This window comes from Astyanax mexicanus, chromosome 1 (genome assembly GCF_023375975.1).
Source record: "Astyanax mexicanus isolate ESR-SI-001 chromosome 1, AstMex3_surface, whole genome shotgun sequence".
In the NCBI taxonomy this organism is placed as follows: domain Eukaryota; kingdom Metazoa; phylum Chordata; class Actinopteri; order Characiformes; family Acestrorhamphidae; genus Astyanax; species Astyanax mexicanus.
This window is the reverse complement of record NC_064408.1, coordinates 54,328,871-54,355,397: the sequence shown is the minus strand read 5'-3', so window position 1 is coordinate 54,355,397 and position 26,527 is coordinate 54,328,871. Positions and strand designations below refer to the sequence as shown.

General features: G+C 36.9%; 1 protein-coding gene across 1 annotated transcript; it reads right to left on the bottom strand.

Moving 5' to 3' along the window:
- Nucleotides 1-909: 909 nt before the first annotated feature.
- aida (axin interactor, dorsalization associated) lies at nt 910-12,712 on the bottom strand. Its single transcript, XM_007255649.4, has 10 exons — nt 12,422-12,712; nt 11,053-11,119; nt 10,836-10,889; nt 9,376-9,430; nt 6,061-6,124; nt 5,857-5,960; nt 3,757-3,879; nt 2,164-2,286; nt 1,900-2,017; nt 910-1,212 (listed from the first exon to the last, which is right to left on the bottom strand). Exons 1-10 carry the CDS (start codon nt 12,526-12,528, stop codon nt 1,116-1,118), a joined length of 912 nt encoding a protein of 303 aa, XP_007255711.2. The 5' UTR covers nt 12,529-12,712; the 3' UTR covers nt 910-1,115.
- Nucleotides 12,713-26,527: the final 13,815 nt, after the last annotated feature.

The window sequence follows — 26,527 nt, the reverse complement described above, 5'->3', positions numbered from 1 at the left end:
TTAAATGAAAACAATGCCTTATTTGGTCATGATTGCCCCTTTTTGTGCATTAAACTATTTTAAGATCAGAACATAGAAAAAGAAGAAAACCTAGACACATTTACTGGCTTTTTTATTAACTTGCTGCATTAGCTCATATAACTCTCCATTACTGATTAATTATTAATTGCATACTATTTATCTAAATGTTTAAACACCAATTGAATATAAACATCTGGTAGTGAAGCAGTTAAATAAATACTGATATTAAAATGCTGGTACACTATATACACAAAAAGACTTGCTCATTTATTGTTTCTTCTGAAATAAAGACTGTTAAAATAGTGTATCCTGTTTTTGTTGGGAGTGACTGGCTCTATTGTCCAGGAAAGGCTTTCTACCAGCATTTGGAGCATTGCTGCGAAGATTTAATTGCAACAAGTGGATCAGTGAGGTCAGGATTTTGAAAAATCAGCAACTCCCCACCTCACCCACAACTCATCACCAAAGTACTGCAAACATCTGCACAAGTACATTGTAGGTACGTAACAAAATGTTTGTGCTATATCCACCAATCCCAGGGAGGAGATGAAGCCCAGTTGTAACCAACATGTTCTTCTAGTAGCCGTTCAAATCACCTTACAGTATGAATCTCTGTGCTTCACTGCACCCATGTCTGGGATAAGCCCTGTTCCAAAACTACAAGTGGTTCTGTTATTAATTAAAGAGCACTTGTATTCATTTCATACACTGACCAAACATTAAGCATCAACATAAGACACCGTGCTGCTGTTTGGCTAGGGCGTTTTTTTTAATTTAAGAATATTAAAAAGCCGTGCCATCCTCTTTGATTCTGACCCTCTGATGTTGACTAGAGGTCCAGAAGTGAATTAGCTAAAAACATGCAGGAAAGACGTACAGATTACATAATTCATGTTTTCAGCAGTCTTGCTTACTCTTTTATTAAATGGACACTTGAAGTGTTGTGTTAAAAAGTCCACATCTGAAATTCCATCCCGAGTTGCATATTGCTGTAAATGTATAGGGATGCACCAATTTTAATTGGATAACAAAAATGCTGGCGAGTGGAAAAGGTGTTGTCCCTTTGCATCTCTCATGTTGATCCAGGTGTTTGCTCAGTCTTTGTGCAAAGTCTGATGAAGGTGAAGGTAGAGTGGTTTCTTTGTAAGGAGGTTAAGTTTCTTCCTCTTAAAGTCAGTTGGTTTCTTGTACCTAAAAACACAAAAGCTATTAAAGAACACAGCACACTAGGGTAACAAACAGTTTTTCATTTTCTGCAAATTCTAAAGAGTAATTCTGTGAAATTGCACAATGACGCAAATAACGCACCAATAACTTGTTGGAATTTAATCTCATGTATGTTTGAATGTAATGATAATAGGAGGTTCTAGTACCATGTTGGGTGCCTGGGTTAGGGCTGCACGATATTGGAAAAATTGGAATTGGAAAAATGTTGTGGGTTTTTTTTTTTTTTTTGTTTGTTGTTTTTTTTTGGACGATGCAAAAATCGTGCCGTCACCAGCCCCGCCCCCACCCGCATGCTGTCTCGCGTCAGAGCATTGGACCCGGACCCCTTTAGCTCAGAGACCCCTTTAGATGCTTCAAAAGGAAAGTCAAAGTGCTGTTGTACAGTATTATCCAGATAATTATGATTTGAAGAACAGTATATCTGTTACAGAACCACCTATAATGTAATCTACATACACCATTTACACCTCAACCTACATAAGCTAGCTTTTGAAATTAGAAAGTAGTAGCTTAATTTTGAGCAGCATTATCAAATGCATAATTAAATGTTTCAGTTAATTTTCTGAATTTACTCTGTTTCTCCCACAGCATTCAGAAAAATATTTAGTAAGATCATTGTTGTAAGATGAACATGACAAAGTCTATACTTACAGCTCAATCACAATGGGACCAGGTTTGATCTCATCCATCTCCATGAATGCAAAACATTTAGTGCTGGTGAACCTCTTCTTGGGCTTGTAGTGTTTAAATTCAAAGAAAATAGCGGCACCTATAAAAAAAAGAGGCACAGTAAGAGCATGTTATGAAAAGTGTCAAACACATGACAAATTAATACAACAGCTGAACACTTACACCTGAAAGGAAAAATAACAATAAACTGAACTACAACATTCAGTCAAATGAAATTATTCTGACCTTTAGGTAGTTTCTCAAGATGTTTCTGGATTTCCACATCTACACAGAAATGAATGTATGTGTCTTCTTTACGTATTGCCACTGGAGTGTCCTGAACAGGGTTCAAATCTACACCATTCAAGTCTGCAGTAAAGAGAAATCCACATTAACTCTTATAGGAAAAAGTACTTTTAATGCTTTTAATAAACTGATCCAGGAGTGTTGTCTCACCCAGGTTTACATCTTATACTTAATATTACCTACATCTGATTACTGCCCTCTCTATACTGAGAGCAAAACCAGCAGCAAAAAGACCCACAAAGAAGAAGCAAAAGAAGGTGGCCTGGCAAAAATCTCAAAGGACCATGAGGTCCAGACATTATGTAGTCATTGACTACCAAGGATTTGTATTCAATATCTTTAAAATGATACGTATGCTAGTTTGTCTAAATGTATTTTTGAGGAAAATGGAGGGTTTTCTTTTTTTTTATTCATTCTAAATTCTTGATACTTAAACTGAAACTGGAGGTTTACACAGCAATCATGTTAGCTGTTTCACATTAGATGCATGGAGATGCTGTACAGAAGCAAAACTGTCAGTGTCCAAATACTTGTAGACCAGGCTGTATGTCTGTCAAATACATTGATTTAAATAATCAAAGCTAGAGACTTTTATCAGTCACACAGTCTAAATGTCTAATTTTGATGATTGTTTCAGAGTGTGATCCAAAAGGCAAAGGATTGTTTGGAAAATAATAAAAAAATAATAGTTATAACAAAATAGTAATGAATCCATAGTCCTTAAATGCCACTTTACATGCAATCACAGAAATGATGCTTAAATTATGAACACTATGCAGTATATGAAGGAAAGGACCAAACAAACCATATTTGCTCAAAAAGCCATTAAGACAATTACAAGAAAGAAAAATCTGAGATTTGTATAAATATAAGAGAAGGGTATCAGGCACTGCAAAGCTTCATAGTTAACTCTATGAGAACCATAGCATGAAACAGTGAGCACCAAACACATATTAATTTAAATCTAAATAAATAAACAAAAAACGTTATGTTTTATTGTTTTTTTCTTCTCAATTTCTCATACACATATGTAAGCAACACTACATATATACACAAATAGAAATGTGGATATTTTAAATTCATTTGATAGTTTTTAATACCCTAAAGCTGTGCCGGCGTTCCTACAATTCAACTCCTACTCTTGGGTAATGTAATGCTCTAGTTTAAGCTAGGCGGTCTGAATAATACATGAGTAAAATTAGATCTTTTAGCTTGCAGTTCTCACTCAGAGGACAAAACAGTAACAACTACTTGAAACAACAAAAACATAAAACAACTATAGATATATGTATATAGACAACTGTAGATACACAGATATAGACAACTTTTTAAATATATGAACTTTTAACAATATTATTTACTAATATTATTAATATTATTATTTAGTACTGGATGACTACAACCTAATTTGGTTTTAGGTACATCGGTCAGGGTTGCCTTTAAGCAGATTCAATGTTGCTGGCTGTATATTTCTTTTAACTGTTGTGAAGAACACATTTAGCACTTGTTAAAAAAAAAAAAAAAAAAACACACCTTTCACACTAATTGTCATGTATGGATCGATGCACTGCCCAGCATCTTTTAGACCAATCTTCTCAATTTTCAAGGTGAGTAGTGTCATTCCTGGCTCAGAGGGAAGCCGCGGTAATAAGGTACCTGTTAGAAGACAGCAGTCAAGTCATTAATATTACTAACAACAGAGCAAAGACCCAATAGAAAAAAGTGTGCTTACCACAAGAAAAGACTCAACCTTTTAGTAGGGTTACATGATATGGACAAGAAAATCTGATCTGTGATTAACTATGATAAATATCGATGTTGATGTGAAATATGATAAAATTAACTTAAGCTTAAGGTTTTGCAGTATTTTTTCAGGAAAAGTAGTAGTTTAATATGTTTTTTCACTGTGGACATCTACCTCATTCTACCTCCAGTGTTACGAGATGATCACAGTCTGCAGCATGAAGAACACATAATGCTGCCATTTACAGTGGTGTTGTTGTTGCAGGCCTGTTACCATAACTGTTTTTTAAATTAATGCTAAATTGTCCCAGAATTTGATGAGTTTTACTCTTGTTACCTTAATCCTGATTCTGCCTCTTGACTGTGGTTGTGATGGCTTAGAAAAGCTGTTTCCATCGCGAACACCATGACAAGATTGAGCTAAACTTTCTACCTGTTCTGGGGTAATACTCAAACTTTGGTTCCATTTAAAAAAGATGAGCTGAAAAGTGATTACAGTGAAGTACTGTACATTTATTACAGATAGCTTTGGCGTAACAAAAATAAAACAAGCAAAAATAAGAGAAGCTAGAGAAAGAATGTTACTTTCTGCTTCACCTCAATCCCACAATACAATGTGTTTCACAGCATTAACCCCTTACTTAACAATCTGCTTTTTTTTGCCAGGCAGGATGCGAACCCAGGAAAGTGAAAGCTTACTACCCTTTCCATCGTAAAAGCACAGATGAGAGAACAGAGAAGCGTTTTTTTGTCTCCGTTAGAATACACGAGGCAATTTTACGTGCAGCTACAACCATCACTGTCATGTTAACTCATCCTGCGACAAGCTGATAACAGAATCATCATGACAAGCCTAGAAGCAGCTCTTACAATGTGAACTCATACCTCAACTACGATTAAAATGTACCTTTGTAAATTTTTAATACCCACATATTTTTGTTTTCATGCATTCATTCATGGCTTTGTACTTTCAGAGAATTCCAATTACAGATGACTGTGGCATCACTGGAGATCTTAGAACGAGAGGAAAACTGAAATTACACAAATTTATTTTTTTATTTGACATGGTAGGAACTATGATATTGGTTTCCCTTGATAAAACAGAAACACCAACTCTTTCATCCCTTTAGAGAAAACACTTTATAGAAATACCTTTTATTTAAGTTTGTAACTAATTTTAATGTTTTCTAACATTAGTCATCAAAGTTTTCCAATAACCAGTCTGGGTCATAAAAATGTGAAGGTAGTGAAATATTAGCAGTAATGCTATCAGCGTTAACGAGTTAAAACGTGATTAATCTGGAAATGTTTATGCGTTAATGTTTTATTAATCCAGACTAATCAAGTTTGGCCACAACCTCCTCCCATAATTCACTCATTTTACATTTTACATGTGGTGAAGTATTAGTGTTTCTTAACGGTATCTAGTGTTCATTTCCTTCATTAACCCTCTCACTTATTTTAGTATTTTACAAAAATAGGAAACACTAGCAATAATTTTGTTTAAAATCATGAAAAAATTATAAATCACTGAATATTGCTGTGATTAATTCAATACATTTTTAAGCAATTTACACTGCTAATATAATTTCATTATGTCAATCTAACATTGCTTCTTAAGAAGAAGAAAATGTGCAATTAGCCATAATAACTTAAATAATTCTTTTGTAATTAATCTGATTAATTAATTAGTGGTAAACCACAAACCAAACAATACCAAAGATTAGTGATTTTAGTGAAAGTGTATATATCACTGGGGCCTCAATATCAGACAATCCTTAACTGGTCAGTCTCTAAACCTTATTCACAATTATTAAAATATCACTAAGCATGAACATGGCTTAAAATGATCTATTCAATAGTGGTCTGATTTTACTAGACTTCTCATACCAGGCACCCTCGCAGGGAAGGGCGGCGTGGAGCCGGCTCCAGTGGCTGCATCCAACTCCTCCTCAACATCTAGATTCTCCTCCTCACCCGGTGCAAGAATTTTCCTGAAGGTGGAGACTCAGAATCAACAGTGGCCCCCAGGAAGGCGACCACAATAACAAAAAAAATTAACCCTTCAAAATATTGCTTAAATCTTACATTTACCTCAAAGGCACTGGTTGGACATCAAAAGGGAAATCTTTGTTGTATGTGAGAATATTCTTGATAACTGTTTTAAAAAAAAAAAGCAAAGAATAGCAATAAACAAACAAGAGTATCAACTATTTTCAAAAAAATGTATTACATCTACTGAACACACATTATTTATTACATTAGCCCCTACTCAACCTCCCAACTTTCACAGAAGCATCCCCCAATATGTGATAGTGTTCTGCGTGATGTTTGCTCAAATCACTTTAAAACAATCTTCTTGCAAATATTCTTTAAAAAACCCTGCTCATATATTAATTACTGTGTTGTGAAAAAATGTTTACCCCATCAATGTTTTTTTCCCCCCACACTTGCCACTCGTAACTGCTGCACATCATCAAACACATTTACAGGCCCTTCTCAAAAAATTAGCATATTGTGATAAAGTTCATTCTTTTCCATAATGAAATGATGAAAATTAAACTTTCATATATTTTATATTCATTGCACACCAACTGAAATATTTCAGGTCTTTTATTGTTTTAATACTGATGATTTTGGCATACAGCTCATGAAAACCCAAAATTTCTATCTCTTAAAAAATTAGCATATCATGAAAAGGTTTTCTTAACGAGCTATTAACCTAATCATCTGAATCAAGGGATTAACTCTGAACACCTGCAAAAGATTCCTGAGGCTTTTAAAAACTCCCAGCCTGGTTCATTACTCAAAACCGCAATCATGGGTAAGACTGCCGACCTGACTGCTGTCCAGAAGGCCATCACTGACACCCTCAAGCAAGAGGGTAAGACACAAATTTTTTTTTGAACGAATAGGCTGTTCCCAGAGTCAAGGCATCTTAGTGGGAAGTCTGTGGGAAGGAAAAAGTGTGGCAGAAAACGCTGCACAATGAGAAGAGGTGACCGGACCCTGAGGAAGACCTGCGGAAGCAGTGGACTGAGTCTGGAGTAGAAACACTCAGAGCCACCGTGGCGTGTGCAGGAAATGGGCTACAGGAGCTGCATTCCCCAGGTCAAGCCACTTTTGAACCAGAAACAGCGGCAGAAGCCCCTGACCTGAGCTACAGAGAAGCAGCACTTTTGCAGACTGTTGCTCAATTTTTGCATGTCATTCGGAAATCAAGGTGCCAGAGTCTGGAGGAAGACTGGGGAGAAGGAAATGCCAAAATGCCTGAAGTCCAGTGTCAAGTACCCTGTGTTTCCATGTCAGCTGCTGGTGTTTTATCAAGGGCAGGGTCAATGCAGCTAGCTATCAGGAGATTTTGGAGCACTTCATGCTTCCATCTGCTGAAAAGCTTTATGGAGATGAAGATTTCATTTTTCAGCAGGACCTGGCCCCTGCTCACAGTTCCAAAACCACTGGTAAATGGTTTACTGACCATGGCATTACTGCCTGCCAACTCTCCTGACCTGAACCCCATAGAGAATCTGTGGGATACTGTGAAGAGAAAGTTGAGAGACGCAAGAGCCAACACTCTGGATGAGCTTAAGGACGCTATCGAAGCATCCTGTTCCTCCAGAACACCTCAGCAGTGCCACAGGCTGATTGCCTCCATGCCACGCCGCATTGTAGCAGTCATTTCTGCTAAAGGATTCCCGACCAAGTATTGAGTGCATAACTGAACATAATTATTTGAAGGTTGACTTTTTTGTATTAAAAACACTTTTCTTTTATTGGTCGGATGAAATATGCTACTTTTTTGAGATTTTAGTTTTTTCTTTACTTTTCTGACAAAATCATCAATATTAAAACAATAAAAGGCTTGAACTACTTTAGTTGTGTGTAATGAATCTAAAATATATGAAAGTCTAATGTTTATCAGTAAATTACAGAAAATAATGAACTTTATCACAATATGCTAATTTTTTGAGAAGGACCTGTAAATATGAGCAGTTTTTAAATGAAGGTTTTTATTATTAGGGAGAAAAAATTCAAATCTACATGGCCCTGTGTGAAAAAGTGTTTGCCCCTAAACCTAGGTCATGCCACAGCAGCTCAATAGTAGGTCAAGACTTTGACTAGGCCACTCCAAAGTCTTCACTTTGTTTTTCTTCAGCCATTTAGAGGTTGGACTTGCTGGTGTGTTTTGGATCACTGTCCTGCTGCAGAACCCACGTTCATTTCAGCTTCAGGTCACAGATGAGGAACAGATGGCCGGACATTCTCCTTCAGGACTTTTAGGTAGACAGCAGAATTCATGTTTTTATTAATCACAGCAAGTCTGTAGGTATGTATTTTACCGTAGGTATGATGATCTTTTTCTGAAAGGTGGTGTTACCTGTATGCCAGATATAATGGGACACACACCTTACAAAAAGTTAAAGTTTTGTCTCATCACTCCACAGAGTAATCTCTCAAAAGTCTTGGGAATCATAAAGATGTTTGCTGGCAAAATTGAGACCAGCCTTGTCTTTTTTTGCTCAGCCGTGGTTTTCATCTAGGAGCTCTGCCATGTAGGCCATTTTGCCCAGTCTCTTTCTGATGGTGGAGTCATGAACACTGACCTTAACTGAGGCAAGTGAGGCCTGCAGTTCTTTGGATGTTGTTGTGGGGTCTTTTGTGACCTCTTGGATGAGTCTACACCTCTTGGGGTAATTTCGGTTGAATGGCCACTCCTGGGAAGGTTCACCACTGTTCCTTGTTTTCGCCATTTGGGGACAATAGCTAACATTGTGGTTCACTGGAGCACCAAACTTTAAAAATGTTTTTTTTTAACCTTTTTCCAGACTGATAGATCTCAACAAAGTTCTTTCTCAATTTTTTCCCGAATTCCTTTGAATATTGGCAGGATGTCTTGCTTTTGAGAATCTTTTGGTCTACTTCTCTTTTTCAGGCAGGTCCTGTTTAAGTGATTTCTTGATTAAGGACAGGCGTGACAATAATCAGGCCTGGGTGTGAAAAGAGAAACTAAACTCAGGTGTAATGAACCACAGTTATGTTACTTTTTCCACACAAGGTCATGTAGGTTTAGATTTTTTTTTCCTTAATTATGAAAATCTTCATTTAAAAACTGCATTTTGTGTTTAATTGTGATGCATTTGATTAATATTAAAATGTATTTGATAATCTAAAACATTAAAGAGTGACAAACATACAAAAAAAAAAAATAGAAATCATGAAGGGGCAAACACTTTTTCACACCACTGAATATAAACATATAAAATCAACAGCTCCAGTCCTGAAGGGCAAGAGTATAAAAATACAAAATATTATATTGTATTGTATTATATTTAAACAGCAAACTTCCATAGAATTAATCTTAATATAACATTAAACAACAACTATATACACATGTCTTAGTGTACATACTGGGTTCCAGTTTCTTCAAGTCTTCCAACTTAAAATCTTCTTGGGATTGGTTGTACTAAAAACATAAAAAAAAGATGGTGAGAATGATGTTTGGACATTAACTTTTAATATATTTAAGCCAAAACTACTCTGTATAATATAATACATTACAAAGATATAAATATATATGACTGTATATAGCTTATATACTGAACTCATTGCTGTGTCCTGTGCAAGAGGTTTGGGCATCGTACAAAGAAAGCACCCCATTGCACCGTCTGTCAGAAATCATGTGTTGCAAATGCACCTCGCTCAGTTAAAATTCTTTAAAGTTAATTCTATGCCCTTTAAGTAAGGGGACTGTGAGGGCCACTGTGAAATCTTTTGTGTATGTGGTTTTGAGGTATATTTTAGATCCTTTATTATCCTGATATATTGCTTCCAGATTGTTTGACATCTTCCTTTTTTCCCCAACTGTACATTTGCTTATTGTGGCTAAAGACTTCTATGTAGACTTAATCAGCCCCTATTACTTATTTCATTACTTATTTCTCATAATATCCGAAACAAACTTGAAATGTTAAGTTTGGTGAGGGAGTTTTGTACTTATGACCCCCTCTATGTAGCTTATACTTATGCTGTGCATTTATATGGTAGTCTTGATTTGCTTGTCTTACCAGCATACCAGTAGTTCTGTCTTGGATCACATCTTGAATTTTATTTTGTAAAAGCCTTTAAATGTGATGTTAGTGAGTGTGACAGAGTACATTACAGCACACATGAACAGCACTTATCAGACTGACATGTTGGTATACAGTAAAACAGGAAAGTAAGTACAGGAGTATTTTTTATACTCTTCAAGATAAGGAGGTGTAGTCACTTTGCACAGTTCTGTAAGAAGACACAAATTTCCCCCTCATATGAACACCATTGTCTATTTACAACACCGGGGAATTGGGAGGCAGTGGTATAAAACATTATCTATGTTTGAAGTTGACCATATGGGGAGATTTACGGTCATATAGAAAAAAGCTTGAGTTGGCCACAAGTATATTTGGGAAATATAAGTGGCATTTAGCACCAGAACCATGTACTATCTGTCACGCATGGTGGAGGTAGCACCATGCTCTGAGGATGTTTTGCTGCCTGTGGCAAGGGTAAATTGCACAGAGAATAATAGAATAATGGACAGCTAGATTGTTGACACTGGGTATTCCAAAAGGACATGCATGAAACAAATTTGAAAGTGAAAGTGTTTCAATATGCATGCAAGAGTTCTGCTCCAAAAAGTTGCTAATAGTTACCAAATATTGACATGACATGTCATGATGAGTGTATGAAAACCTCCAATCACCAGCTGTACTTTACCACAAGTTCCTGCATTTGATCCACATTAACTTAAAACTAACCTTAACATTGAACCAGGCTTAAAATTATTTATTGGTGAGCTATTTTGTATACAGAGCAGCAAGACTACACACCTGTAAGGATGCACTTCGCATTTCAAGACATGTTGCAATCTTTCCCAGGTTTTTCTGGGGAAAAAAGACATATGGAAATGATTATGAACATTTATACTTAATAGTTCTAGGAAACATTATAGGTCTTGTTTAATTTGTAAATACTGATTCTATATCTGATTAAGGCACAGGGATATTTCAAACTTGAAGCAGACATGACTAAAGTACCTCTACCTACCTTCTGCTCCTCTGTAAAATCATGTGAATTTGATGACTGGACCTCTTTCTGCAGCTGCCTTGCAAGTCTGTCAAACAAAAAAGCAAAAAAACAGCATAATATAACATCCTTCTGATATCAAAAATCAGCAAACTTTTCAACAGTTAGCATCTAAGCTAACACTGCAATCCTTACTGCCGAGTTCGACTGCATTGAGCCGCTAGCTGCATTCCAGTATCTAACCAGCACTGCATTATCGCTAATCTAACATTTTGGCTTCATAATAAAAGTGCCAAGGCAGATTATATAAATAAAAAAAAGATGTTCATTGAAAACAATTACTGTATTGACCAACATAATAAAGAAGTATTTTTATTACATTTGTCTGTAATATTGTAAATATCTAAATACTGTTACTGTCTCATTTTAAGGGTTTTAAGCTGGGCTGGTATGTTTTATTATTACAGAGCAACATATTTCAGCTATTACTGTAGAAAATATATTAGAGTGTAGTTGCACTGTATTTGAGTGGGCCAGAGCGTCTTCTAAATTTGGTTCGTAATGTATTAGGTGAATAAAGGTGAAGCTCTATAAAATTGGTGTTTAGTTGTGAGAGATATACAGTGTTTTCAGCATCTGTTTCTGGCTGATGTGGAGCTTTTAAGTCGAGTTATTCATTAATGTACTAATTTAATTGAACAGTGCAGTTTAAAATACTGAAGAACGTGATTACATGCGATTGGTTTACATTAATGAATCACAGAACCTGCTAGCACTACTAAAACTCATTATTCATTTTGTTACATTTAGTGATGTAATTGGATTTCATACAGTCTACTTTCTGTTTTTCCCACTTTTGTAACAGAATTCTGAATGTTATAAACCAGCCTACTTAAAATAATAAAATATGAAACCCCAAATTAAATGAAGTTTACACCCATTTTTATCTCGATTTTTCCTCCGTTAGAGAACTCAATGAATAAGGGTTACTGACCCTTATTCTGTTATTATAGTAGTTTGATTAGAGGTGGGTGTGAGTTATTAGTGTATCACTGAGTGATCAGCGGTTATTGATCAGAGACCCCCGACTCAGAGAACCTCTGGGAGAAGCTCCGCCCACAGGAACAACCAGCAGCAGCAGCAGGAGCAGGAGGAGGAGGAGGGTGTGGCGGCAGTTCTGCAACATGTACAGTTACTGCGGGAGGGAGAGAGAGGGGGGTCCGCTGGCGCTCACTGACCCGCCCGCCCGCGGTATTACAGCGCTGCTAAACAGACACCAAACACTCAACACCAGCCTGCTGCCCACTCACACTCACACTCACAGAGCTCTGTGAGCCCCGCGCCGCTCGCTCGCTCCCTCCCTCCCTCCCTCCCTCCACAGTCTACTCACATCTGGTACTCATCTATCGCCTCCACCAGTTGCCCCCACGAGTCGAAGTCCGTGCCCTTCCTGAAGCTCGCGTGCCACTTGTGGAGGGTCTTGGTGACATCGGTCATCTTCCCGCGCCGCTCCCGGGGGGTTCAGGTCAGCGGCGCTGCCGGGGCTCCTCTGCTCTGCATGGCTGTGGATCAGCTGCTCCTCCACGGGCTACAGATGAACCGGCGACACAGCTACACACCGAGACCCAGCCCTGCTGCGCGCGCAGCCACACACTGCGCATCACCCCAGCGGAAGTGCTGCGAGTCGAGCGCCGCACACATACCTACTGTAAAAGTCTCAATCCGGGTCCTCACCACAGACCCTCCACACAGGAGACCGCCCACTCTACGGCGCCTCCACCAGGGGGTGCGAGATCACATCATTCAGCACAGGAGAGCTTTTAAACTCCACTCATAATAAACACTTTAAACGAGTAGCAGCAGAATGCAGCGCATGTAAACCCCGTTACTGTAGAGAAATGTAAACATACAGCCTAGTTATATTTGCTTTTTGCATAATACTTAATTCTACGTTCCGAAATACACCGTCTGGCCAAAACAAGTCACCCCCTGTATTAATGCCGACCTTACACCTAACAGTGTCCTTACACGACTTAGTAAAAACTTTTTACAGAAAAAAGTCTGACCCCCTTACATCTAAAGACAAGTCACAGACTTTTTATTTACAGACTTTTTACTCACAGACTTTTAAGTCACAGGCTAAGAGTTTACAAAGACTGGGGATATTTGCAGTCTTTCTGAGATTTCTTTCCTCTCATGCCTCTGTTGGAATTTACATACAATACATATATATTAAGTAACAAATAATGTGAATATCGCTGTGATTTATCAGAGACTCACCACCTTTGTCCCCATTAACAGTTTTCTGCCGCACTGTATTTTGTTCTTGATATTTTTTATAGAATACATTTTGTGTTCAACTCTGCCTATAAGCTTCCCCCCCCCCCTTTTTTTTTTTTTTTTTTTTGCTACAATCATGTTTAGCAAAGAATCACAGTTTCACGAGAGCAATGTCAACAACCAATAGAAGAGCTACGGGAAACCACAAGGCAATAATATTTTACGTGATTGTTTACAAACGGTTTAAAACAGAACACATTTTGCAGTTAATATGCCTTATATGGTTCTTACTTTAATATGTACAGTATTTTAAACACAGGCAGCACTTTAAAGTCATTCTATTTAAAAATATATTTTTGCACTGCTTTGTCTTATTGTGCAGTTTTATTTTTGATACAAACAAGTTAATTAAATACACATTTTGCAAGAATTATGTTCTTTATTGCATTAATTCTATCTAAAACAGCTTGACTCTAGCCAGACTCTCTTGATTTTATCCTGACTCTGGAAATTTGTTTGCGACAGAAAAATCGTTTGAAAATCGTTAGGTGTAAGGCAAAAATTAGCAAAATCTTAGCCTGTGATTAAAAAGTATGTGACTTGTCTTTAGATGTAAGAGGGTGTCAGACTTTAGTATATTACAAATCTTTTCAGCGTTTTTTCAAAGTTATGTAGCGTATGGACAGCATAAGCAAAAAGCCTCCTATTGGATAATTACTGCATGGGTGATTGTCTAACAGCTGGCAGCAAGTTATTAAACCCCAGTTGCTTCTCATTTCTTAAACAACCATGTAGAAATACACACCTTGTGGTCATGGAATGGCAATGCCAGAATTCATGGGGCTGGAATTGTGAAAGAGTGACTCAGGCAGCATGAGATCATCATTTTCACACATGGATTGTTCACCACAGAGTCCAGATCTTAACCTCATTGAGAATCTTTAGGATGTGCTGGAGAAGTTTTGTGCAGCGGTCAGACTCTACCATCATCAATGCTGCAAGATCTTGGTGAAATATGGATGCAACACTGGAAAGAAATTAGTGTTGGTACATTGCAGAAGCTTATTGACACAAAGCTCCACGCAATCAAAGCTAAAGGTGGTTCAACAAAATATTAGCATGTGTGACCTTTTTTTGGTGGCGACTTTGTTGGTGGCCAGGCAGTGTTTAAGGAACATCTTAAATGTAGTTAATATTTTTTTATTTTGTGTTTTTAGTAGTTTAGCTCCACGTCTCCCCATTCATTTAGGGCTCTCTCGCGGGCTCCCTCTAGCGGTGCGCAGTGGTTTTCTGATGTAACGGAGAGACAGGAGGTGACCAGGCTCTCCATTAACCGGTGTCCTGAAAATCCATGCTACCCATCGAAACGTCCTACCAAGGGCTATTGCGCATGCGCAACATCAGTTTTCTGGTATTCAGAGCCACGCCCATAATTTCGTGCTGCTGGCAGATGGTGCTCTCGGATTCACGGTTAGTAACGCGTATTTAGCGCATTTTATCGTGTTTTGAGGTAGAAATGTTTCATAATTAAACCTTTTATCGTGTTTTTGGGGCAGAAATATTCCGTTATTAAGCCTTTGTTCACATACGCTTTATTACATTCAGTTGATTAACACTACACGTGTAACTTATCTAACACGTGTAGGGTCAAAATGGTGGAAATATTTAGTTATTGAGCCTTTTAACGTGTTTTGAGGCAGAAATATTTCATTATTAAGCCTTTTATCGTGTTTTGGGGCAGAAATATTTCATTATTAAGCCTTTGTTCACATATGCTTTATTAAATTCACTTGATTATTACTACACGTGTAAGTTAGGGTCAAAATGTCTGAAATATTTCATTATTAAGCCTTTTATCGTGTTTTGGGGCATAAATATTTCATTATTAAGCTTTTTAACGTTAACGTGTTTTGGGGCAGAAATATTTAATTATTAAGCCTTTTATTGTGTTTTGGGGCATAAATATTTCATTATTAAGCCTTTGTTCACATGTGCTTTATTAGATTCAGTTGATAATTGCAGCGATGGAAGAGAAGTGGGATACGATTTATGCATTTTTGGCCGTGGGAACATACCCTAATGCTTATAACAAATCGCAAAGGCAGAACCTCAGGAGATATGCCTCCAAGTTTCAAGTAAAAGGTCAGTGAATTCTTGCTGCTGCTGTAGTGATAATGAAAAATGATTAACCTACCTTATCAGAATGTGCTACCAGCATTTACACTGTAGGTAGGATAGATTTATAGACTAAATTACCTTATCAGAATGTGCTACCAGCATTTACACTGTAGGTAGGATAGATTTATAGACTAAATTACCTTATCAGAATGTGCTACCAGTATCAGTACTGCAGGTAGGATAGATTTATAGACTAAATTACCTTATCAGAATGTGCTACCAGCATTTACACTGTAGGTAGGACAGATTTATAGACTAAATTACCTTATCAGAATGTGCTACCAGCATTTACACTGTAGGTAGGATAGATTTATAGACTAAATTACCTTATCAGATTGTGCTAGCAGTATCAGTACTGCAGGTAGGATAGATTTATAGACTAAATTACCTTATCAGAATGCGCTACCAGCATTTACACTGTAGGTAGGACAGATTTATAGACTAAATTACCTTATCAGAATGTGCTACCAGCATTTACACTGTAGGTAGGATAGATTTATAGACTAAATTACCTTATCAGATTGTGCTAGCAGTATCAGTACTGCAGGTAGGATAGATTTATAGACTAAATTACCTTATCAGAATGCGCTACCAGCATTTACACTGTAGGTAGGATAGATTTATAGATTAAATTACCTTATCAGAATGTGCTACCAGTATCAGTACTGCAGGTAGGATAGATTTATAGACTAAATTACCTTATCAGAATGCGCTACCAGCATTTACACTGTAGGTAGGATAGATTTATAGACTAAATTACCTTATCAGAATGTGCTACCAGTATCAGTACTGCAGGTAGGATAGATTTATAGACTAAATTACCTTATCAGAATGCGCTACCAGCATTTACACTGTAGGTAGGATAGATTTATAGATTAAATTACCTTATCAGAATGTGCTTCCAGCATCAGTACTGCAGGTAGGATAGATTTATAGATTAAATTACCTTATCAGAATGTGCTACCAGCATTTACACTGTAGGTAGGATAGATTTATAGACTAAATTACCTTATCAGAATGTGCTACCAGCATTTACACTGTAGGTAGGATAGATTTATAGACTAAATTACCTTATCAGAATGTGCTACCAGTATCAGTACTGCAGGTAGGATAGATTTATAGATTAAATTACCTTATCAGAATGTGCTACCAGCATTTACACTGTAGGTAGGATAGATTTATAGACTAAATTACCTTATCAGAATGTGCTACCAGCATTTACACTGTAGGTAGGATAGATTTATAGACTAAATTACCTTATCAGAATGTGCTACCAGCATTTACACTGTAGGTAGGATAGATTTATAGATTAAATTACCTTATCAGAATGCGTTACTAGTATCAGTACTGCAGGTAGGATAGATTTATAGACTAAATTACCTTATCAGAATGCGCTACCAGCATTTACACTGTAGGTAGGATAGATTTATAGACTAAATTACCTTATCAGATTGTGCTACCAGCATTTACACTGTAGGTAGGATAGATTTATAGACTAAATTACCTTATCAGAATGCGCTACCAGTAGGTAGGTAGGATAGGTAGGTAGGATATATTTATAGACTAAATTACCTTATCAGAATGCGCTACCAGTATCAGTACTGCAGGTAGGATAGATTTTATAGGCTTAGTAACTTTATTTGAATGTGCTTTGTGCTATAAACTTTTGTGTGGTCCATTTTCAATTCAGATGGAGACCTCTTCTTTGAAATGAAAAGAAAGGTCATTAAAAAAAAGGAGGACGCCAGGGTTATGTTCGAGGAGTTTCATTCCAGCCCAATCGGTGGACACTCGGGTGTCATGAAGACACGTAGTGCCATGTGTGCCAGGTTTTACTGGCCAGGCATGACCATTGATATAGAAAATTGGGTATGTTTATTTCTTTTTCTGTTTTAACTATTATATAATTGCAAGTGTCATTGGTATATTAACACATTTATGCCTGAAGGTCTTGGAATGCGACAAGTGCCAGAAAGTAGGGAAACCCCTGGATGTTGCACAGCCGCTACAGTGCATTAAGGTAAATGCATTCAGTAACACAATTCTGATGACCAGTTCTTTCGAAATACATGATGCAATTGTTTTTTTTTTGTTTTTGTTTTTTTACTGGTAGGTGTCTGCGGTGTGGGAGCTTGTTGGCATTGACCTAACTGGCCCATTACCTGAAACATCAGATGGCTGTCAATACATATTGACAGTTACTGATTACTTCTCCAAGTGGGTTGAGGCCTTTCCACTAAGAAGTAAATCTGCAGCTGAAGTGGGGAAACACTTATGTTCTATAATTTACTGTCATGGCTGTCCAAAAAGAATTCTCTCAGATCAGGGGCGAGAATTTGTTAATGAAGTAAGTGTGTTACAATACCGTGTATAAAATCTGTGTGTTGTATTTGTTTTATTGTGTGTTTGTTTTTTGTTGTTGTTGTTTAAAATATGCATTTATCTGTTTTTCAGTTAGTGTTCACACAATGTAATGGGAAATGTTACATATTTTATTGGCCAAATTGAGGAAAATCTAACGATTTTTTTCTGAGAGATTTGTTAACTACAATCATTTTCTTTTTGAAGCTAAACCAAAGGCTGTGTGACATGCTCCATATTGAAAGGAGTGTGACAGCAGCCTACCACCCTCAAACGAATGGGCTTGATGAAAAGACAAATGATAACATAAAACGGTAGGATGTAATTTTAATTTGGTCTTCAAGATAAAGTGACTGCTGCTGCTGACATTTATTCTGCCTGTGTATATTCTAGGGAAGCCTAGATACCATTTTTTGTATGAGTACATGTATTTTTGTAATTAAAGATAATGATACTTGGAACTAAGCAATGGAGCAAATGGAATATTATATAGTGTTGGAGTGTTGGTGTATAAGTAATGTAAGATTTGTAGTGATCATCACATTTATATAAACATTTTTTTTACTTTTCCAAACAAGCCAAATATTTTAAGAAATTATGAAATTGTGCTTAGATGAAGAGAATAGTTTTATTGGATGTATAAGCTATTTGATGCCTTAAGGACAAATTGCTGACCTGCTCGGGTTTGAAGTTGAGACTGCTGCGATTCCCCAACCCTGTGCCTTATTGCATGCTCATCCTCATCCTCTCTTGTGTTCTCCAGAGCTGTGTGTATGTTTGAACATTTGATATTTGTATTCTTCTTCCCACACTCTCAATCCTGCATAAACTTCTTAGCAAACTTTGTTTTTCAACTTGTGTCATTACTTTATGGTTACAGAGCCCTGAAAAAGTTGGTCAATGAAAAGCAGAATGACTGGGATGTCTTTCTTGATGCCACACTCTTTTCCCTGCGCTCAAAGGTCCACACTACCACGAAACATTCACCATTTCTTCTAATGTATGGTAGGGAGGCAGTGTTTCCATCTGAGCTTCCTGTGGAGTTGCCGGTTAGTATGTTCACTTGGCTTATGAAATATTTGATCAAATGAATGTCAAGGCATTTGGATGTTAATTTATTTGTTCCATTTTATTTAATGTGATGTTTGATTTGATTTAATGTGATGTGTTTAATTTAGAAGGCTTTAGTCCATGAAGCAAATCCTATGAAATCAGTCCTAGTCCATAATAATGTTAAGTAGTCCATACCGCATGCAGATTCTAAACTGTTAACAAACCAACTGGCTAAATGTATGCATTAGGGCTGTCACAGTGAAAGAATTTCATCTGTGGTGATTTAGGGTGGCTCAACACAATATGCTGTATTATTTCCATTGCTTAATTTATCCGGAACTCTGTGCCATATAAACAGTGTTTACTGTTATGCTGTTATTATGCAATTATTTATTTAATTTTAATTTAAGACAAATTAGAGCTTTGATCAGGCACAAAATATCCGGCCTGACCCTATCTTACCCAGTTCCTATCTGAGCCCGACCTGCCCTGCCGTCACTATGAGCCTGAGCTGATTCAAACCGGACATTTTTGTGTTTAAACTACAATTCATAGTTGTTTGAATGAGCAAAATCTGTTCAGAGTGATGTTAATGAACAGTGCAGCATAGAAGAAGCAGGCTATGCACAGTGCTGCGTGATTGGAACAAATTATTTGTTACTTTGCTATTTTGTGATTATCATTCTGTACATTTATATAAAATAAAAATAGCATTTAAAAAACGCGACATGCTCGGACACAGAATCTAAACTAAGTCAAGAATGCAGTCTCTTCTCTCTTATATCTCTTTTCTCATATGTACAAACGTGTGTGTGTGTGTGTGTGTGTGTGTGTGTGTATATATATATATATATATATATATATATATATATATATATATATATATATATATATATAATTGGAAAGGTGGCGATTAAAATGCTTTTTTTGACTAAATGGGCACATCTGATAAAAAAATAAATAAACAAACCTTTGCTTTAGTATATAGATTTAGATATATACGTGACTGCGCTAGATGTACAGATCCATAAACTAGTGGATTTAGACAACTATTTTAAACAATCAGTTATTATGCTAAAATTAAAGTATGTCTTCAATGTTTGCATAACCAAAAATGTAACTTTAATGTTGTACTACTTTATTCTTAACTCTCATCATAGCTTTCCACAGTCATTCTCCCTGAAGGAGGATACGGTGAATATCTTTCTTCTCAAAAAAAACACATGGAGGCTGTTAAAAAAACAGCTGAAGAGAACATGGGCAAATCCCAGGAGAAACAGAAAGAGGCATATGCCAAAAAAGTTCAGAAAAAGTACAAGCACATTTTATACAGTGTTGGGGATGAAGTTCTCCTACTCAATATGAGGAAGCGTGGAAGGAAGGGGGGAAGAATGGAGCCCGATTTCTCTGGTCCATACATTATTACATCAGTGTGTGGGAAGCTTGTACATCTGAAGAACCACCATGGAGCTCCCTTGAAAAACAAATTCAGCATCTCCCACCTTAAACCATATAGGAGAAGCGAAGATGGTTTAAGGTCACAACCAGTTCAGCCAGCAGGCAACAGCAGCCCAAACAGCAGGAGGCCATCCGTTATTGTTTTCTCCAACAAAACAACGGAACCTCAAAACCTAAGCACAGTAGCTGAGAATCCTATTTCGAAACCCAGAACCACACAAGAAGAAGGTGCCCTTCATGCAGTGCTCCAGTTTTGACCTGTTGGTCAATGTTTGGCCAGTTTGGCTTAACCCACCGGTTCATCCTCAATTTCGTTTCCGTTTATCCTCGTTCTTGGCCTGTTGGCCGTTCTTGGCCTGTTGGCCGTTCTTGGCCAGTTGGCCATTCTTGGTCTAAAGGGTGGACAAAATAACCTCTTATCGTAGTTATTTTTTTCTGCAACAACTGCAGAAATTATCAGAACATGTTATGTATTTCAGCTTTTATTGGCTTGGAAGTCGTAGATCGGGATCCATAGTAATGTGGACAGCCCTCTTGTGGGACCTATTGGGTATGCTTTATTCTACTACATGGACCATTCTGCCCCATTCACATTGGGCATATTTTATATGATCTTTTGGTTGTAATGTCCAGCCTTTCATATTTCCTTATCAGTGTTTGTATGTTGCCTGTTGGGCATCTATGTTTTACACTGTGTTTGACCATGTCTTGTTTAATTTAACCATTTAAAGTGAGACTAATGTGATCATATTTCCTTTTTGCAGTACTGAGACTGTGGTCTTTAAAGGACGTTGGGCGGGTGGAAGCGGTTGTTGGTCCCTACAAATTATATGATTCCTCTTTTAGGACGCTACAGGTAGATGGGTGGCTGGCTGATGAGGTATGAGTCCGAAATTACTTTGAATCAGTGTGTATGTGGTTGAGAGGGTTGAGATAGAAAAAAGGATTGAAAACTCTTTAGATTACTTTTCTTTTGTGCAATGCTATTTTTTGTGTGCTTCTTATTGTGACAGGCCTAGGCTCAACAGATCATGCCTTTGTTTCCAATATCTACTTTTATCGTAGACTATTATAAGTTAATAATAATAAAATGAATCAGGGGAATCTGTTACACTCATCCTGATAAGTACCATATAAATTCTTTGGTGTGCTCACTGAACTGCAGTGTAAAACCAAAACTAACCAAGTATATTAAGACCATGAAACTTGGACTTTCGGTTCAAGAACCCTAAAAGAAGCAAGGTTTTTGGCACAATGTTCTTGCTAGGTGTGATAGTTTGGCGACAACTGATTAAATACTCCAAATAATTTATTAACCTTTTTTTCTTTAAATAGGTCATTGATGCGTACCTGCACCACCTAATTGAAGCATACAAGGCAATTAGGCATTATTGACTTACAATTGTATTGGATGTTTTAATTTTTTTTTCTTTTCATAAATTTGGATGTTGTGACACCTTTTTTTTTTAAACAGATGCCTGTGTATCAATTGAGTGCAGTTGTAGCTTCTGCTTTGTTTGCTGGGCAGTACAGGTGTGTCAGTAAGGTAAGTCACTAATGTAATCAGCACTGCTATTGCATGAGATACTGACACTGACATTGCAGTGAAGGCCAAGTAGATCAGCAGACCGGTGCCATTATGTCTGTATACAATCAGCTGTACCTTCAATATCATCTGCCTAATATTGCATTGCCAAAACATATCTGATCATTTAAATTAATGGATTCCACCACAGGGAAATTATGGATTCCATATCAGGGATAAATGAAATGTTATGACTGATTGGTTTGTGTGTGTACTTAAAGTATTTTCTTTTCGTATAATTGAATTGGTGAAATGGATACTTACGGCAATAGAATGTATAAATTGTAACAAGTCATGCTGCTATTTTTAGGGGGGCCAGGTGATGTCAATCGTGTCGCTGATCATTTTCTTGTGGGAAGTTAACAGGGAAAACAAGACAACTACACAGGCACCAGTAGGATGCAAATTTCTGGCATTCACTGGAACTGCACAGAGCAATTTACACAATTCTGATTTAGCGCAGATAATATAACAAGGGGGACTGCACTTGGTAGGTAGGATGGTTTTATTGCTGTTATTAGTCTATAAATCTAACATTCTGTTAACTTTCATGCAGATGAAGTTTCCTGTTCAGGATACTTGGCTCTGTCCTGTTAATACTGGAGCACACTGGATTCTTGTGGTGTGTATTGTCAAACTTCAAAGCTGTCCTGCTTTACTTCATTTCAGAAATCTTGTAGAATGGTTGTAGAATGTGTAGAATGTTTTTCCCCAGATGTTTGTTTTTACTTCAGTTTGCAGGGAGAGATTATTATCTCTGGTCACAGAGCGGCCCGTTTTAGCATTTTCCAGCTTTAATCAATGTGCTTAAAAGTCTAAAATGTGCATGAAATGACACAATTGTCCAGTACTATTGCATAAATGTATTCATTCATTTATATTTGTATTTTTTTTTAAATACATCAGATCATCATCATGTCTGAGAAGGTACTAAAAGTCATTGATCCAATGGGACAAGAAAGTGCCCTAGAAAGAAAAATTCTAAGGAACTGGAGGTAAGATTTTCAGACACATTCCTTTATTAAATACATTGGCACTATCAGATTGGAAGCCACACTGATAACATGCAACTCCAAAAAATTGAAGGAATTTTTTGAAGACTCTGGATCACAAGGACCACAGAGCTGAATGGCGGGTGCTGCCAATGCAGCACAATGTGCAGCAAGACTCCAGCAGCTGTGGAGTATTGGTGTTGAAGGTACATATTATTTTTTGTGTTACTATAATTATGATTGTCAAGTAAATTGTATGAAAAACAATTTTATCATTTCATAACAATGTTATTCTTAAATTTTAGTTTTCTGAAGATTTTCTTCTGAGTGGAGATGTCCGCACACTTCAGACAACACCAGGAGCTGTGAGCAGTGCACGCATGCAAATAGCATGTTCTTTGCTTGAATGCCGTGGTGAGTTTTAGAGTAATGCCGTTTCCATTCTGTAATAAAATGTTCCAACCTGTTGAATTGATCCAGGATGTACATTCTGATAAGGTAATTTAGTTTATAAATCTATGCTACCTACAGCGCTGATGCTGGTAGAACATTCTGATAAGGTAATCTAGTATGTAAAATCACTGATCCTGTAGTACCTTCTGATCATTTATATGCATTGTACTGTTGTCAAATGATTGGCTGCTCAGATTATTACATAATATACACATCTGCATAATGGAGTGCCTTGGCATTTAACCAGGTAAATATTTTTAATAGGGAACGCTGAGGACTACTGCATAATTTGTTCCATGCTGGAAAGTGATGCCGACAAGAGCGTAATCGAAATGGTAATTTTTTTCATGCCAGTAAACTGTATTTAAATCAACACGTCCATTTTTTTGCTTCAGAATAAGTTGTCACACACAGTTCAAGGTCTTAACAGAACAAGGCTAAGGGACAGAGACTATAGGGTTATTTATGCAGGGATTGTTAATGTGTTCTACTTTAATATAAATATAATGTTGTCATAATTTGACAGTTTCATCACAATGGTGAAACTGTCCATATTGGACACTCCAGCATTTTCTTTTGTTCAACTGCACTGTTTTGATTAATGATTTGTGGTTTATTTTCAGGTGCAGTGTGAGCTCTGCAGTAGGTGGGCACACTTTGAGTGTGCACAGTATAACAAGGGAAACAATTACTACTGTACAAAATGTTCAAACAATTAAACTCCCTCTCTCCCTCCCTCTCCCCCCCCTCTCTTCCTCTCCCTCTCCCCCCTCCCCCCTCTCCCCCCTCCCATTTTATTCCACTAAATACGGATTTCTGAACTCTTAAAACATTAATTGTTGAACTTGTTTTCTTTGCATTATTTGAGGTCTAAAAGCCCTGCATCTTTATTTTGTTATTCTGATGATTTCTCTATTTCTACATTTAAATGTTCTAAATGATATTTTTGTTGTGGTTGTTGGAATTTGAGAGAAATGTTGTCAGTAGTTCAGAATAAAACAATGTTAATTTTACTCAAACATTAACCTATAAATAGCAAAATCAGAGAAACTGAACATTTTGAAGTGGTCTCTTGATTTTTTTTGGTAGAACCATAAGGTATTTTGGTCTATAAATCTATCCTACCTGCAGTACTGATACTGGTAGCGCATTCTGATAAGGTAATTTAGTCTATAAATCTATCCTACCTACAGTGTAAATGCTGGTAGCGCATTCTGATAAGGTAATTTAGTCTATAAATCTATCCTACCTACAGTGTAAATGCTGGTAGCACAATCTGATAAGGTAATTTAGTCTATAAATCTATCCTACCTGCAGTGTAAATGCTGGTAGCGCATTCTGATAAGGTAATTTAGTCTATAAATCTATCCTACCTACAGTGTAAATGCTGGTAGCACATTCTGATAAGGTAATTTAGTCTATAAATCTATCCTACCTACAGTGTAAATGCTGGTAGCACATTCTGATAAGGTAATTTAGTCTATAAATCTATCCTACCTGCAGTACTGATACTGGTAGCACAATCTGATAAGGTAATTTAGTCTATAAATCTATCCTACCTACAGTGTAAATGCTGGTAGCACATTCTGATAAGGTAATTTAGTCTATAAATCTATCCTACCTGCAGTACTGATACTGGTAGCACAATCTGATAAGGTAATTTAGTCTATAAATCTATCCTACCTACAGTGTAAATGCTGGTAGCACATTCTGATAAGGTAATTTAGTCTATAAATCTATCCTACCTGCAGTACTGATACTGGTAGCACATTCTGATAAGGTAATTTAGTCTATAAATCTATCCTACCTATAGTGTAAATGCTGGTAGCGCATTCTGATAAGGTAATTTAGTCTATAAATCTATCCTACCTGCAGTACTGATACTGGTAGCACATTCTGATAAGGTAATTTAGTCTATAAATCTATCCTACCTGCAGTACTGATACTGGTAGCACATTCTGATAAGGTAATTTAGTCTATAAATCTATCCTACCTACAGTGTAAATGCTGGTAGCACAATCTGATAAGGTAATTTAGTCTATAAATCTATCCTACCTACAGTGTAAATGCTGGTAGCACAATCTGATAAGGTAATTTAGTCTATAAATCTATCCTACCTGCAGTACTGATACTGGTAGCACAATCTGATAAGGTAATTTAGTCTATAAATCTATCCTACCTACAGTGTAAATGCTGGTAGCACATTCTGATAAGGTAATTTAGTCTATAAATCTATCCTACCTGCAGTACTGATACTGGTAGCACAATCTGATAAGGTAATTTAGTCTATAAATCTATCCTACCTACAGTGTAAATGCTGGTAGCACATTCTGATAAGGTAATTTAGTCTATAAATCTATCCTACCTGCAGTACTGATACTGGTAGCACATTCTGATAAGGTAATTTAGTCTATAAATCTATCCTACCTGCAGTACTGATACTGGTAGCACAATCTGATAAGGTAATTTAGTCTATAAATCTATCCTACCTACAGTGTAAATGCTGGTAGCACATTCTGATAAGGTAATTTAGTCTATAAATCTATCCTACCTGCAGTACTGATACTGGTAGCACAATCTGATAAGGTAATTTAGTCTATAAATCTATCCTACCTACAGTGTAAATGCTGGTAGCACATTCTGATAAGGTAATTTAGTCTATAAATCTATCCTACCTACAGTGTAAATGCTGGTAGCGCATTCTGATAAGGTAATTTAGTCTATAAATCTGTCCTACCTACAGTGTAAATGCTGGTAGCGCATTCTGATAAGGTAATTTAATCTATAAATCTATCCTACCTACAGTGTAAATGCTGGTAGCGCATTCTGATAAGGTAATTTAGTCTATAAATCTATCCTACCTACAGTACTGATACTAGTAACGCATTCTGATAAGGTAATTTCGTCACTGGAGTAAGCAGAAAGGGTAAAAAACACGTGCTTTATTACTTTATAGGCGAGTTACTGCCCCTTTAAGAAATGCGCTGTGCGGTAGGACATTTCGACGCGGTAGCACAATCCGACAGCTATGTCTATAAAAATGCGCTACGGTAGCACAATCTGATAAGGTAGCACAGATTTTCAGAACACCGGCTCTGCTCGTTACGTCTGGTTTGGATGGGAGATTTAAAGTGGA

Excerpts from the sequence above, each read along its gene's own strand:
- aida (XM_007255649.4), bottom strand. The coding sequence starts at position 12,528 with ATGACCGATGTCACCAAGACCCTCCACAAGTGGCACGCGAGCTTCAGG. Across the intron at positions 2,018-2,163 it reads TCTTGAGAAACTACCTAAAG|GTGCCGCTATTTTCTTTGAA; the intron begins GTCAGAATAATT and ends TTTTTTTTATAG. Across the intron at positions 1,213-1,899 it reads GGTCCCATTGTGATTGAGCT|GTACAAGAAACCAACTGACT; the intron begins GTAAGTATAGAC and ends TTGTGTTTTTAG.